Source organism: Aristolochia californica, unplaced genomic scaffold (assembly GCF_029961685.1).
Source record: "Aristolochia californica isolate CCGP_79_NKW_82.1479 unplaced genomic scaffold, dmAriCali1.0.hap1 SCAF_2, whole genome shotgun sequence".
In the NCBI taxonomy this organism is placed as follows: Eukaryota; Viridiplantae; Streptophyta; class Magnoliopsida; order Piperales; family Aristolochiaceae; genus Aristolochia; species Aristolochia californica.
In genome coordinates, this window is record NW_027181881.1 from 6685530 (window position 1) to 6702069 (window position 16540).

The 16540-nt window shown below is 37.8% G+C and overlaps 1 protein-coding gene across 1 annotated transcript; it reads right to left on the bottom strand.

Moving 5' to 3' along the window:
• Positions 1-845: 845 nt before the first annotated feature.
• Positions 846-3117, bottom strand: LOC137954838 (putative UDP-glucuronate:xylan alpha-glucuronosyltransferase 5). Its single transcript, XM_068801742.1, has 2 exons — positions 2238-3117; positions 846-1771 (listed from the first exon to the last, which is right to left on the bottom strand). The coding sequence occupies exons 1-2, from the start codon at positions 3115-3117 to the stop codon at positions 846-848; spliced, it is 1806 nt and encodes a 601-aa protein (XP_068657843.1).
• Between the last annotated feature and the right edge of the window lie 13423 nt (positions 3118-16540).

The window sequence follows — 16540 nt, forward strand, 5'->3', positions numbered from 1 at the left end:
ATAAACTCCCTTATAAAAATGTAAACGTTTTGTATAATTTGAATCAATGAATAAGATTTCTATTAGAATATTTGAAACTGGTGAGGTAAAGGGAAGGGTTGAGTTGGAAGAGAAGGAAGGCAGATGGGGTAAAAATGGATGCAAGAGAATTATTTTAATATTATAGAATTATTTTTAATTATTTTAATATTATAGAATTATTTGCTTATTATTTATTTTAAAAAATGCATTAAAAATATCTTAATTTTTATTACTTATAAATCATAAAGTTTGCTAAATTATTTCTTAGTTTTTTCAATGTTATAAAACATGACCCGATCACTTACCTGGTGAGGTGATCAAATTTTGTCCAAATAGGTTTAACCTGAGTCAAGTGCGAGTTAATAATTCTAAAATTTAAATATTAACTTATTTATTTGATATATTATATTTTTATATTCATATATTAAAATAATTTTTTTGCCATATATCTCATAAGCAAGAAAGAGATATTTAGAAAAATATAAAAAAAATTAGGAAAATACCAAAGTTTTAAACTTATTTGCAAGAATATCGTAAATAATATTTTGGATTTTAAAGATAAGATGCCAAGAGATGCGCTTCGTCCACGTCGATTTCAAAGGTCAAAATCTGAGTTTAAAACTTCGGAATTTTCTAAAATAATTTTTTAATTTCAATGCTGCTCTCCTTGTTTATTCGTTATCTGTTGGCAATTCGCATACAGAAAAAAGATCAACGAATTTACCCTTTGAGATTATTACATTGCAAAATTTACAATAAAATTCCTCCTTAAGCAGCCAAATCCTGGCTGCAAAACAAAAACGATCGATACAACTCCGACTCCGTCAAGAACTTGATAAAGAGTCCTCATGCTGGCGAGGATCCCTGAACCGGACGTTCCAACGGCTGTAGGCCAAATTGGCCTTCTGTGCATTTGCCCGCCATTTCTTGATTCGCAAACCCAGCTTCTTGGGCAGCCCGCAGAAGCGCTGCAATTCCCTCGGCATCGCATCGTACACCTGCCACCACCTTCTGTGCGCCGCCTCGCTGGCGAAGATCTGGTGCCCCCTCTCGTCCCAGTTACAGTCGTAGTCCCTGTAGCACATCCATGGCTTCAAGCCCAGATAGTGAACCGCGTATACCTGAGGTGGCAACTCCCTCGACGCATTGAGGTTCTTGAAGTTCTTGAGCCAGTTCAATCTGTTCGGCCACCTGTGCCACCATACGAACACCTCGTTCAGGTACCCCTGGTCTCCTCCATTGTAGGATACCAGCCTCTCTTTATTCTCCATCAACGTCTCGAACACACAGTGCGAGGGTTCAACCAGCATGATCCCCGAATTGAAGATGAATTGGTCATTACCAGCGGCGGAGAGCTGAGGTGAGGCGAAGAAGCCGTCCAGGTTCTCCAGGATTAAGAAATCGGAGTCAACGAAGATGATCTTGTCGTAGTCGGTCAGCTGCCATATCCGTAGCTTGCTGTAGTTCCACTCATTGTAGGCGTTCTTCCTGGCGAATGGGCTCCGAATGCGCTCGATGTCCCTGATTTTCCACCCGGCCAATTTCAGAGCCTCCCGGCTTTTCTGGGTAATGGAATTATCGGCGAGGAGGACGAGATCTTTGGTGGAATTCGTCTGGATTATGCTCCGAGCTAGCGCTATGGCACCACAAACGTAAGCCTCCGACGAATGCAGAAGAGTCACGTATGCTTCTTTTGGTAGGTGAAGTGGGTTCTTCATCTTTGAGAAATCATAATCTATTCTTCCTTGACCTGAGTTCATAATCTCTGTGGATATTAGGTTATGCAAAGCAGAATAAAATTATGAAGAGGACGCGAATTGAAATAGACAAGCTAGCACGTTTGTTCACCAACCTGCATTATAGAGAACCGAAGTCACACACATTTTTCTCTCTACTTGCCACAAAACGGAACCAGAATCCATTTCTTAATATCACGAGAGCTACCGACTCCATTATTATATCATCAAGCATAACTAATTTGTTTGGTAAACTCTAATATGATTTTATTACTCTACAGCACAGTCATATTCCGTTAAAGAATGGGTGGGCAGAAAACGAGAAACCAGAACAGAAGGGAATGAGAATCATCTGGTATTGATAAGGAAGGAGACGAGCTGCCTGCTGTTGATGAACCATACCATGATCGGGATTTGATGAAACCTTACCCACCCAAGTAACATTTTCATTGGAAAATCGGAAAAGAAATATAAACTTACCATGTTTTATAAGAGGCAGGGACAGTTGGCAGGACCCAAGTGGCAAAGCCAGCTTCTGCTCCAATCTCCTCAGGTCAGGTCTGTAAACCCTCAAATCCTCCACTCGTCTAACCAGATCTTCACACCTGAAAATCTCCAGCATGGGCGCGCTGGAGCCCACGAACACCGCCACCACCGAACCATTCACTCTCCTTCCGCTTCTCACAACCAAACTCGCCGCCACCAGGTTCGCCTGCAACCTGAAAACATCCCGGTCCCCGCTCGGTTGGTCTCCCCCGGAGGGTACTCGGACCACCACCACGTCAAAGTCCTCGTAATCTTCGAACCTCGGCATGGGAATCTCCGGGCATTTGGGCACAACCTTTCTCTCATTTTCGTCGATCCATTCAGGAAAGAATGCCTTCCAGGCGAGCTCCTTCGCGACTCTGTCGAAGCGCACCAGCTTAGTTTCTCCTACCTCCTGCCACTCCCTAATCTCTCCTTCATCTTCAACGTTCACCAATCCGACATTAACCCTCCTCCCACCAAACTCTTCCCTAACGAAATCCAACCGCCCGGGTCGTACTCGTGCGGCGGCATGAGCTTTCACGTCCAGGAACTCGTACCTTGGCTGCCGGTAAACTGTCCGCAGACCCAACTCCGGCGAGCGGGTAGATATTACAACAAGGAGCAAAATAAAGAGAGATAAGAGGCATACATAGGAGACCTTGAGCTGCAGCGGTGAAGGCTTCGAAAACATTGCAGGGTTGCAGCTCGTCTTCCCGGCACAGAAGACGGAGCGCCGCCATTTATAACCTGTAAACACACGCAAGGAAGAAGTAAGATCGTGGATCCACGTTCCGGGAAGTGGGTCCGAAGGGTTTGGAAGCTTGGAATGCATTGATTTCTTCCCTCTCGCTTGACCCGTAGCGCGTTCCGTAATTTATAGTGAAAAAATTCGTAGTACGATAGAAATTTGCTAACTACTTCTACGTCATTCTTAAATAGATATTAACCTCCCCTAAAAGATAAAATCAAACCTAATCACTAGCAGAGTATTTTGCTTAAAAAGCCGAATAATATTTTCTTGAGATGCAGAGAAATATTAAGCCTAATTTGCCCTCACCCGATTGTCCTTTTTGATCCTCTAATGGAAGCTAATTTATGGAGGTGATAATAAAGAGATTTTGGGCCTGTAGTGGAGTCAGTTACTCCTTTCTTTTATGGAAACTTATCATTTCAATGCAGGAGGCCAAACCCAAAGAAACTCAGACGACAGAAAGAACAAACTAAATATGACTTCCAGCACCTTCAGAAAACAACCTTACAACCAAAATTTGAACTACGCAACCTCCTGCTCAGATGTAACTAACACCTCTATACAATTCAAAACTATCCATAAACATATTGGAGAATTCCACAATAGACATCTATTACCCTTGTGCTTCATCATCTAATAGGCAATAATATGCTTGGAATTAGAATAGGCAATAATATCCCCTCATAATTAACCATGCCTTTGATGTATTGGAATAATCCGCGTTAAGGCCTCCAAATGATATTCTTGAGGATAATGCATGCACTGATAGTAGGGCTGACATCAAGTCGAGCCGAGCCGAACTCAAATCTACCTATGTTTGAGCCGAACTTGATTTAAATATTTCGAACTTGAGCTCGAGCCAAGTCCAGCCTCGAGTCTAAAATTATTATCGAGCTCGAGCCCAATAGTTTTAACCAAGTTCGAGCCAAGCTTGAGCTTCAACATTCATTTAAAACTTTTCAAAAAATACATGTCAAATAAATTGTATATAAAAGTATGCATACATTTTACATAAAATTGGGCATGACCTCCACTTAAAATTGGGCATAAGGGTAACATTGAATTGAGTTGAGTCCGAACCTTCCTATGTTCGAACCGAACTTAATTTAAATATTTCAAACTCGAGCTCGAGCCAACCCTAGCTTCGACCATAATAATTTTAATCGAGTTCGAGTTCGAGCTTGAGCTTCAACCTACATTTAATATTCTGTATAAAATATAGGTCAAATAAATTATATATAAAATTATGCATACATTTTTAAAACAAGAATGATGGAGGAGGTTCAGGATTGAATCTCGATAATGAATTAGAATGCACCAATAATAATCTTTTTTACCCAAAATATTGTCTATCTTATTTTGTAATTCTTGAATCGGGCCATAAATTTACTATGACCTCCTTAGTGCCCCTAGTTGAAAATTTATATTCTAGGAAAAACTAGAAATATTTTTTCTAGGATACATATTTTTAAAAAAACCAATAAATAAAATCTTATTACTATTAGTGACTTACTAGAAAATTACAAGAAATATTTTAAAAATTTCTTATGAAAGTTAAATGGACCTCTTATTGCCTCTTCTAGGGTAATAAATAAAAATTAATAATCAATCTAATATATTACTATACTTATGGATAAATTTTTAATCAAATAAAATGTCAAACACAAAATTGCTATAAAAATTGCCTCATGCTAAAAGTATTACATCATCAACTATTAAATACTTATTTAAAAATTTTCTATACGGTTTTCTAGCCCATCTTGGCAGGAAAATTTCACTTAAAAAATTATATGATTTTTTTAATAAGAATTTCCAATTAGATTTTTTTTTTCCAAAAAACATGAAGCACTAATAGTCCCTAGAAATGTATTTGTACTAAAAATGTCTATTCAACATTTCTTGAAAAAACCACTAATAGTCCCTAGAAACGTATTTCTACTAAAATATTTTTTCAATTTCTTCAAGAACCATGAAGAAGGGACAACCAGAGTTCAAGAAAGAGTTTTTTTTTTCACATGCTTATGATCTCGCACGTGCTAAATCGTATGATGTCTTCGCGCGTAGGGGGAAAAAATTATTTCTCCCTTAACTTAGGTTTCTGGTTTTCTGCTGAGATGACGCGGAGGGAAGGGGGTCTAGCAGCGCCGGTGAGGACCTGTCGTCAGGGCAGACGGCTATGACAGAAACAGTGGTGAGGCAAATGAGGGAAGGAATAAATCGAATCGAGCAACGGCGAAGGCGACCGACGAGCAATTGTTGACGGCGAAAGAGGTGGCCACAACAATGGACAGGAGGGGTTTGGCAGTGATGAGGGGATGAAGAATTTTCTCCCCCTCTCTCTCGCTCCCCTCCTCCCGGTCCCAACACCTGAGCATGTTAACGATCCGGCTCGTGAGCTTTCGAACCGAACCATGGTTCGGTTGAGTTTGGCTCGTTAACTCAAATGAGCCTTATCTAGATCTAGAACTTGGTTCGAGATCCAGATAAATCGAATTGAGCCGAGCTCGAGCCGCTCGCGAACCGGCTCGGTTCGATGTCACCCATAACTCATAGATATAATTCTGTTAGATTCTAAGGTTTCATAGTCTTAAGGTGTAAAAAGTAGAAGGAGAAAAAGCAAGAAGACTAGACACCAAAAAAAGACTTTTATTAACGATTTTTTTCGATGGCGGAAGTTCCTTTTTCGTTTACAAAACCTTCTATCTGGCAACTTTCGTTGACTAGTTTTCAATGGTGGAGGGTTTTGCCAGCAAAATTGCCAATTTTTTGGTAGAACGGAATTCAAAATTCATTGGAAGAGATTTCTATCGACAACTAATTTTATTTGTAATGTTCGTTGGTAAGAGAATTTTCACCTTATGTTATTTTAATTTTCCTATTTAATTATTCATAAAATAATAAAAAATAATTAAAAATAAGAGAAATAATATATAACAAATTTTTTACAAAAAATATATTACTAAATATTTTTTTTACAAAATATACAATTTTTTTTTTTAAATTAGAAAATTATAAATTATACAAAATAATAGAAAACTGTAGTCCATCTGTTGGAGAATCTAGTGGTGGCTAGTTTTGTGTTTGCATCTACCAAAAGGACCACTGCATCTGCATCTCTAAGTTTTTCATCTTATGCTCTTGCTCAACACATGCATAGTGCCTCTTTAGTTACCAGCAACTCACCCTCTATATTCTATGTACTGCGAAGAAGATCGTCGAGCCATTCTGGATAGAGGCCGTTAAGATAAATGAAACCTTGTAATGTAACCAGATCGAGATCCAAAAACCTGTATCTCATAATGGCATTCTCATCAACTAGCTCACCAACCTCTTATGCCTCTTGGACTAGCCGCTACATCTCCTCCTATAAAAAATAATATGGGTAATTAATAATTATTCATTCTTAAAATAAAATGATATATTTATAAGAAATACTTACATTTTGTTTTCGTATCCGCTAGTCCACTATCCTTCATCGGATTGATGGGTGAGCCAAAATTGTTCAATGTTAGAGCAATTTTTACGCTGCACATTTATAAGGACACATGCACGTAAATATATTAGAATAGAAGAATATTTGAAAGAAAACATACTTCAATTTAAACATATATACCATGTCCTCTCCGATATGCATAAAACACTTTGACTCTATGGCATATCGAACATTTTGTTTTCTGACGTTTTTGACATTTACTTGGGAATGTCTCTTTAAATGAAAATTAGACATGAGTAAAATAAAAAATAATTGATGATTTTAAAACAAAATTCATTCAAATGTAATTGCCTTGAACCTCTCTCCCTCAAAACACTTTCATGCACAACCATTGCCCGTCCTTGAGGGGAACCTCTTTATAAGGAGTAGTTAATGCTGCAATGTGTGGCCTCCATGCTCTTTATACTTGCCATGCATAGTAGTTTGGGGCAGTTGAAGTGCACCACCCAATATAGCATGCACGACAACTTGTGCTATTACATTACTATTTAAATAGACATCAAAATTTTCCTATAATGTAAAACATATCCAATCTTATCAATGTAAACTAGAAAAACTAAACGGAAATTTGTTGTTACCTCGATATAAGGATAAACACTAGATATATGATCTTTGGTATAGGCTTGAATTTTCCACCTTCACCTCCATAAAATTCTTCAACACATGGCCCACCCAATGAGTGAAAATGACACTATGGAGTCCTAATGCCCCACCTATGCCCATCTCAAAACTCCATTGTGTTCCTCCTTCCATCGAGGTATGACACAAGCTCATCAACTATGGACCATTTGCTCGGGCTTTGTGATCGCCCCATATGTGAGAGTGCAGATGGAGCCCATGTGGAAGGACCCACCAGTGTGGATGGAGATGATGTGGGTATATCTATATACATAGAACATAAATTAATGTGGAAACAATATAATTTAACATAAATGAGTAATAGTTAGTCAGCTATCGTACTTTGTGTTAGTGAGACACGTTGATTTTTAGAACTCCATGGATTATGCCATGGAGAAAATGAGAGAAGTTATGTTGGGGAGAAAAATGAGAAAAAAATGAAGTTATGACCTCTATCCTAACCCTCCCCTTGAAGTTCAAATTATAGATGAATAAACTACAATATTACTATTATGCCCCTAAAACTTAAACTAATTACATGAGTGCAATCTTTATTTACCTTCATGCCACCATTCGTGGACGTGTGGGCCTTCTCCTTGGTCAGTGGGCTTGAGTCCATCTTCCAATTCTTTTGGACTTGTAGGCTTTCTTTGGTCGTGTGGGCTTGGGCCCATCTTCCAACACTCCGCCTCAAGTTGGTGATCTCTTTGTTCTTTACCAAGAGACCCAACATGCACAATATAATGGCGAGAGAAGAAAAATCACTGCTAGCCATTAACAAAGCTCCATACTTTAATAAAAATGGTCATAGTCTGAAATAGTCTCTTCTCAATTTCAAAGGCGAAAAAGTAGCCCAACTGTGGGACACAAAGTCTACTCACTTTTCAAGGGTAGCTAAAAAACACCTTTTGGGTGAATAATAGACTATACTCACATAGGATGTTGCACACACTCTTATCCTTTGTATGTAGTAGGTCTATAGGCATTGCTCAAAAGTGATTTTAACAAATAATAAGAGGGTAATGGGGATTCATTGGAAGATAATATTTTGGGGCCACCATGTACTTTCTTCTTCATTAGAACACTGACAACAGTCAGCAACTGAGGAGTCCTTCAATAATAATGTCTCAGTGAGAGGGACACAATAGTAGCAGTGGAAATGGGTCCTGGGCCCATATAACACGTACTAAATAATGAAAGTCTTGAGTTGAGCAAACCGAGTTGACTTGACTCGCTGGGTTAACCCAAGCGGAACAGAGCATAATCACTGGTTCGTTGGTTCGGGTCACTCGACGAATTTAAATACAAAAGGAGCTTCTTCTTCCTCCCCCTCGCTCAAATTTGTAATGGACTAGGCAGATCGGGATGCGAGTTTGAACCAGCACCTCTCTTCTTAGAAGAAACAATATTCTCGATGGAGGAAATAATCCACTGAACAAAGACATGGAAATAAGAGCAGTTAGCTACCTGTGAGATAAGCCAAGAAATCAGCAGTGCGTATAATCCTCGTCAACGATTCGGTAGAGAATTTTTCCGAAATAAGGAACAACACTCGAATGTAATACCAACAAAGAGATAAGCCAACTAAGAGATGACTATAGGAACTCAAGAAAAATAAAAGTTGCTTCCTCTGTTTAGCCGAGAATAACTCTTGAGTGAAGATGCCAGTAATAGAAACTCTAGATCGGTCAACAAGCAGAGTGGTTCTAGGATTCAGAGATAGCAATGATTAAGGAGATCAGTCGGTGAGCAATCAATGGAATCCATGAAGGCCAAATCATCCAAAAATCAGTTAGTGACATCCAACTACGTGATATGATATCTTCAGAAAAAAATTCTAATGGTGAGTATGGTTCGGATCATAGCAAAATCACTAGGAAGTGGAATTCTATAAAAAATAGCAATGAACTTTTCAGTTACTTTGCTGCAACAAGCTTTTCCATCACTTTGTCATCTCTCCACACTGCAATAACGATGAGCACTCAGGTCATCATCTCTTACACCAGCAAACTCAACCAAGCCACTGATAGAGATAAACATAACGATAAAGATAATGATAGAGATAAAGATAACTAGTGATTCAATTAAAGACAAACTCAAATTGTAGAGTTGTAATAATCTACTATCTCTATTGTAACTCTATAAATAGTTTACAACTGATCAATAATAATTACGATAATATTATTATTTATTTCTATATTCTACATGGTATTAGAGCAAGTACTCATATGTGGGCTTTTTCCCAAATTATCCACACCACAAAGAGTGCCTACACGTAAGGAGAAGTGTTAAGGAATACTCCCACATGGATTAATGACTACAAAGATTTCAAGTTTAATAGTTGGAAAAAAGGTCTCCTAAGATGACTAGTCATTTTGGGATAGGCCGTGAACCCAACTTCACATGGTATCAGAGCAAGTACTCGTATGTATGTGGGCCTCAGCCCAAATTATCCACATGTAAGAGCCCAAAGGGCGTACACATGAGGGGGAGTGTTAAAGAATAGTCCCACATGGATTAGTGAGAACAAATATGTTGAATATATTAGTTGGGAAAAAGTTCTCCTAAGAGCGCCCGATCGATTAATCAAAACCAGTTTGCCGTCCTTGGAAATCCTTATCGGAAGCAGCCTCCGTCGCAGGCCATACCTGGTACTTTTCTCTTTCCCTTCTCCTTACAATCTTGTTGGAGATATTATTTTAAAAACAATCCTCTAGCCTTCATAGTAGAGCCAGTCCCGGCGCCAACCCCCCCCCCCCCCCCCCCCCCCCCCCCCCCCCCCCCCCCCCGACGCTTCCTTTGCTTTGCTCCCATAGCCCTACCGCCACCGTCCGCTGTGCCGACAACCACCCTCCTCTGTTTTAAAACTTCATAGAGCCATCATTGTCGCTCTCCTTGCTGTCACCGCCTCGCCTGACGTTCTTGTCACCGTCTGCCCAACTGCCTCTAGTGCAGCTACTCTTCCACCGGACGAAACAATTCCGTTTGCCCCGTCCGCTGCCCTTCCACTGGACGATGCGATTCCATCTGCCCCAGCCACTGCCCTTCCACAGGATGATGCAATTTCATCCCCCCAACCGCTGCTCTTCCTCCAGAAGATGCGATTTTGTCAACCCCAACCGCCTCTGGTGCCGCTGCTCTCTCCAAACCACTTTTGAGAACACACTATCTCTTTTTGAAGATCAAGATTGGACTCTCCTCTCGGAGCTCCATCTGGCGGGGGTATAATAGAGATAAATATAAAGATAAAGATACTGATAGAGATAAAGATAACTAGTGATTGAATTAGAGATAAACTCAAATTATAGAGTTGTAATCATCTATTGTCTCTGTTGTAATTCTATAAATAGTATACAACTGATCAATAATAATTATGACAATATTATTATTCATTTCTATATTTTACAGCCACGTCTCTTAGTGATGACATTGTTAAAGACACTCTCATTGTTAAAGAAACTCCTCCATCGAAGTGGGCAGGCAAACGGATGGCTTTCACCCCTGGTATGTGCTGATTTCAACAATTTCACCACCAACGCCGAGTTTCTGGTCATGTATTTGAGAAACCTCGGAAATTATTGGAGAAGAATCTACAACAGGACTTGGTTTTTTGAGAAGAGATACGGTTTATGGCTAAGAGGACACTGTCTTCTAGATAGTCTTAGTTTCAGAAGCTTCAAATCAATATACCTTCACTTTTGCAATGAATTTTTGACTCATAATCCATGGTCTTGTGGGTCTTTGGGTACGGTTCTTTGGTCTGGAACCCAGGGTTTGAATATGATGAAAAGAAAATTGGCTTCATCAAGGATTACAAGTGTGTCTTTGATCTAGCCTTCATCGATCATAGAGCACCTATAAAGCTAGCAAGAACTTGAATGAGTTTGGGCCCGTGTTAAAGAATGGTCGTAAGACAAAGGGATAAATATCTATGGGGAAATAGACCATAGTATGATAGTGGAGAGAGTGGTGGCAATTGTCAGCAACTGAGAGATATTATCAACCAGAGAAACAAAAGTAGCAATATGAGAAAAAAAAAAGGGTTTCTGGAATCCTAAAACCCGTACCTATGAGTCTTAAAAATCAATGCTCTGATACCATGTTGTTTTTCAGGACTCCATGTATTACGCCATGGAGAAAAGGAGAGAAGACATGTTGGGGAGAAAACAAGAGGAAAAATGAGATTATGGACTTGTGTCCTAAATTTCCCCATGAAGTTCAATTTATAGAAGAATAAACTATAATATTACTATTATACCCCTAAAATTTAAACTAACTATATCAATGCCATCTTTATCGGATGACTTTTTATTTACCATCATGCCACCACTCTTGGACGTGTGGGCCTTCTTCTTGGTTTGTGGGCTTGAACCCATCTTCCACCTTTCTTGGACATGTGGGCCTTCCTTGGTCATGTGGGCTTGAGTCCATCTTCCAACAAGACACAATATTCCCTCTTACGTAACTCACTATCATGCATCTCAGATGGTAGCAGTGTCGGCACCATCTCCTCGTATGATGTAGAGAGTGCGACCTGTCGTAGCCTAGGTAGACGAAGAGGCATAATATCAGATGAACTTGTATATGAAGTATATTTATAACATCAATAACATTATTTATAAAAAAGAATAACATTAACGATGTTTGAAATAAATAATTTTACAAAAAATAACATTGTACACCCATAAAATAATTTTATTTATTTATTGTCATCTAATAACATCATTGCTTTCTTCCTCCTCTTTGTCAACCTTTTCTTCTTCTTCTCTTGCACCATCTTTTCCTTCATCGGACCTGTCCTTCACCACAACTTCATCTTCTTCTTCTACATCCTCTTCGTTGTCTTTATCCTCAACCATTAATACACCGATACGATCCAAAGGAACATCTGATCTTGTCAACTTGCCAACATCATCATCCACTTGGTCAACATGGAGGTTAGAATTCGACAACTTCTGCTGGTATGCAATCATTCAATTGGTTGTAGATAATTATTCCTCTAATACATCAAACACACTTCTCATTACAACGTTTTGAACAATGCATCATGAATCACCATTTTTTGGGTCTTCCATGTAATACACCTTTTCGATTTGAAACACTAATGCAAAAGGGTCATCATTACACTAGGTCTATGATATATTAACATTGGTAAATGAGTCATCTCTCTTAATACCATGCCTACTATTGCTTGTATGGAACCATTTGCACTTGAGCACATAAATTGAATTGTTGTCCAATTACCGTAATTTTTATATCAACGACAACCCCATAATAATCAAGGCAATTATTTTTGTAGTACCCCTTAACAACACCACTGCTATGTTGAGTCCTTCAATTTGCCTAAAGTTGCTTGATGTGGATGAGTATGCCATTGATGATACAACTCAAGTAGTGACCTATTCCAAAATCAAATATATCACTATTCATTTCAAGTTAGTAACAAGTTACTAGGGTTTCAACTATAATAAATTAGATGACATCGGAAATATTCAATAAGCCTAGAGATCATGAGCTCATGTAATTAATCGAAGCAACTAACCTTTTGTTTAAGTTAACGACAAATTGTTCCTTATGTCATTGGTCCAAGTTAGTTGTACACTCCTTTTACAAAACTTCTCTATATTCTGTATAATAAAAATGCTAAACAATTTATGGATAATGTTCAATAACTAAAAGTTCGATAAATGAAATCACCGAGTACTTACAAGGTGTATTATTTGATCTCATTGCAATTTTAAGTACAGCCCACACCATCTTGTCATACAACTGCATGTCAAGGTTCAATAATTTTTTCCATGTAATTCATGTGAGGTGGGTGCAAAAACTGAGAGTTTGTCCTTCTAGTGATTGATAGTTCCATTATAATTCTGATATGTTTTGTTAAATTTTGTCTCATCACCATGCAAGTACGATGAAAAAAATGCCAAAGCTTTGTTGTCAATATATGCTTTTACAATTGAACCCTCCGGATGAGCGCTATTTCATAATGATATTTTCAATTTACGAAGAGAACCTATCGATCGGGTATATCCATCTATATTGTACTAGACCACATAGTAATGGTTCTTGAGGTAGATGAATTGCCACATGGACTATTATATTAAAAAATGAGGGTGGAAATATTTTCCAATTTGAATAAGATCATCACGATGTCTTCTTGTAATTTTTTCAATAAATCAACTCAAAGTGTTTTTTTAACACAACTCTCTTAACAATAATCACAACTCAATGATTGAAGTAGTTGCATACTTAATAGATAACCACGTAACCCCACTAGAAGCAAACATTGCATCATTATGTGATAACTAGGACTTTTTAAGCCCAATAAATTTTGGGAATCCACCTTGACACAACACGATATATTTGAAGCAACACCATCTGGGAACTTGATGGTACAAAGTCGTGTATAATATCGTCTTTTCTCTTATTGAGTCATTTTATACGTTGCATGGGGCATATAAACAAAATCACTGTCTCTCCTCAAATGCACTTCCATTTTAATTTCCATATCTTCTAAGTCAAGTCTAACATTCACTAAGTCTTTCATTTTACAGTTTATATTCAACAGTGTACCCAAAATACTGTGACAAATGTTTTTTTATATGCATTATGTCCAAATTATATATCAATCTAAACTTCAACCAATAACTCAACTCAAAAAATATGTACTTCTTCTTCCAATTTAGTTCATTAGCAAATCATTTCCTCTTCCTATTTGCTTGACTTTTACCTTAAAGCATAGCGAAGAGCTCTTGCATTTGCTGATCAAAATCTTATCTCGTTAACACTACCGGGGGGTGTGTCGATGTTCCTATATGCCATCAAACTTTCAATCTCTTCATCCCCTATTATAAAAACGTTGATGGCCCATGTAACATTATTTTTTTCCAAGTTTCCATTGCACATAGTGTGTTTGACTAATACATGTTGGACATGCCAACTTTCCTTGGTACACCAACTTGAAAGTAATTTGTAAGCGGGAACATCATTTATATACCAAAGAAGTATTGCACGCATTTTAAACACCTCTCTTGTGTTTGCATCAAATGTCTACGCACCTTTTGACCACAATTCTTGCAACAAGTCCACCATAGGGTGTAAATATACATCAATGTTGTTGTCGGGAGGCTTTTGCCTAGGAATTAGTAAACTCATCATGTAGTAGTGATCTTTCATACTTTTCCATGGCGACAAATTATACGACATCTATAACATGGGCCATATGCTGTATGATGTACTCATAATGGCAAATGGGATGGAACTATCGCTTGCAAGCCCTAGACGTGAATTAGGTGAGTCTACAACAAACCATTTGTGCTCTTTGTTAAACTCACACCAAAGTTCAGAAGCTTCCTGATGTCTCAATGTATCAATTTCGTCCAAACACACCTCGACATATGCCACTTCATGTCCTTGGTTGTATCATTTGACATCAGACATTATTATATGAAACATCAAGGATTAAAGCCAGAATAAAAACTTAGCTTTCCCAAGAAATTCCAACAAAAACTGAAGAAGAATACTTCAGTTCTTCAAATCAAAACTTGCACCTTGGAGTCCTGAAATAAGCTGCCCTGATACCATGTTGTTTTGGGGACTCCATCATCTCTGAACTTTAAGGTCACGTGTGATTAAGGAGAGGAACAAGAAGGAGAGAAGAAAGGAGAGAAGAAAGAAGAAGAAGAAGAAAAGAAGAGAAGAAGGAAGGAAGAGAAGAGGACGACTAGAGAAGAAAGGAGAAGGAGAATGTAGAGGAGGGGAGAGATTAGGGTTGATATGAATGACCTAATCCTCTCCCTTGAGCTTTATTTATAGTGGTCAAGAATACATCAATTACAAGTATACTCTTCACCCAAATAGGTGTGAATAAGAGTAAAAAATAAAATAATTATTATAATAATGCCATTTAAGCTTGACCAAATCTTCCTACATTCTTTTTTATGTAGATGTCAATATGTCACTTAACCTTTAATACAGTGGATTCAACTCCAAGTGCAAACACTTTAGAAGTGAACTAGCAACTTGAGTTCGAGATATGAACTATAATAAATAGTGGTGTTTTGTGTGGATTACATCTAGGTAATTGATGACTTCTAGGACCTAATAGGTTCTTGAAGAGTTTTTTTTTTTTTTTTAATTTTGGATGTAATTTGGTCCTTATCCATCATTGAATGGAAGTTGCCTCTCCATTTCCTACTTTTTATTACTTTTGTTTGAAATGATGCCTTAAAACCATGTTTTGTTTTTACAAATCTCAATAGAGGAGGTATGTGTTTCCACCATACTAAGAATTCTCATTAAGATTCCATAAAAAAATCTAGGCCAGGGCATCAAGACTTTCACATTGAGAAAATTATTTGTCAAGTGGGTCTCAAGTCAAACTTGAGTACGTATCATAATTGATTCAACAAACACCCTCCTATTTTATTGTGTTATTGTTTGTTATACATAAGTTTATAATAAATCATATTACTTAGTATTAAAAAATTATTATAATTTTAAATTAAAAACTATTAAATATAATAAGCACCTACCCTAAAGTTTAGGGGTAAACTTGTGTATATATATTTTTTCTACATATTAGTTTATTTGTAACTTAATATTGTTGAAACTTAGGATTCCATGATGTGTAATCATAATATTAGAATATTAAGGGGTTAGAAGAAGAAGAAGAGTTGTGGAGAGAAGGTTTTAGGAGGAGAAGAGGAAGAGTGACGAATTTGGAGAAAGAATAGGGTAATGGACTTGTCCACACCCTCCCCCTTAAGTTGTATTTATACATATCAAAAGTACTAATATTATAAGAATACCCTCTACCCTTGGACAAGTGAATAAAAAACATAAATCATAAACTAATTACATCAATGTCACCCTAATTACATCATATCCTCCAACATTTCCCCTCAAGCCGGGAGGTAATGACGATGATCCCAATTTGAACCAAATAACATAGATGTAGTAATAAACTCCTCCATCATGGTGCCCCAACACCGGGCAACGATTCTCAAAGGATAGAAATGGGTGATAAAATAAAAGTTGAAGCCAACCTCAAAGAATTTCAACCAAATATAGTGATAATAATCACTAAAGTGGGTAATGTCTGTCATTCACAAGACGACGATAAAAGACCCAAGGGTACCAATAAAAAGTAGAGTAGGTGATGCCTGTCATTCACATGACGGCGATTAAAGACCCACAAATACCAATAAAAAGTCTCAAAGGACTTAAAACACCGATATAAATAAAGGGACCAACCAAAGTAATGCTATGGAAAGGTTTGGCCAAAGGGGTAAGTGGGAGTCAAATAAAGGAGAATAGGAGAAAAGTTGCCAAATAAGAGGATAATAGGTAATGAGGAAGATAAAATGCTAAGGTCACCGTGTGCTTTAT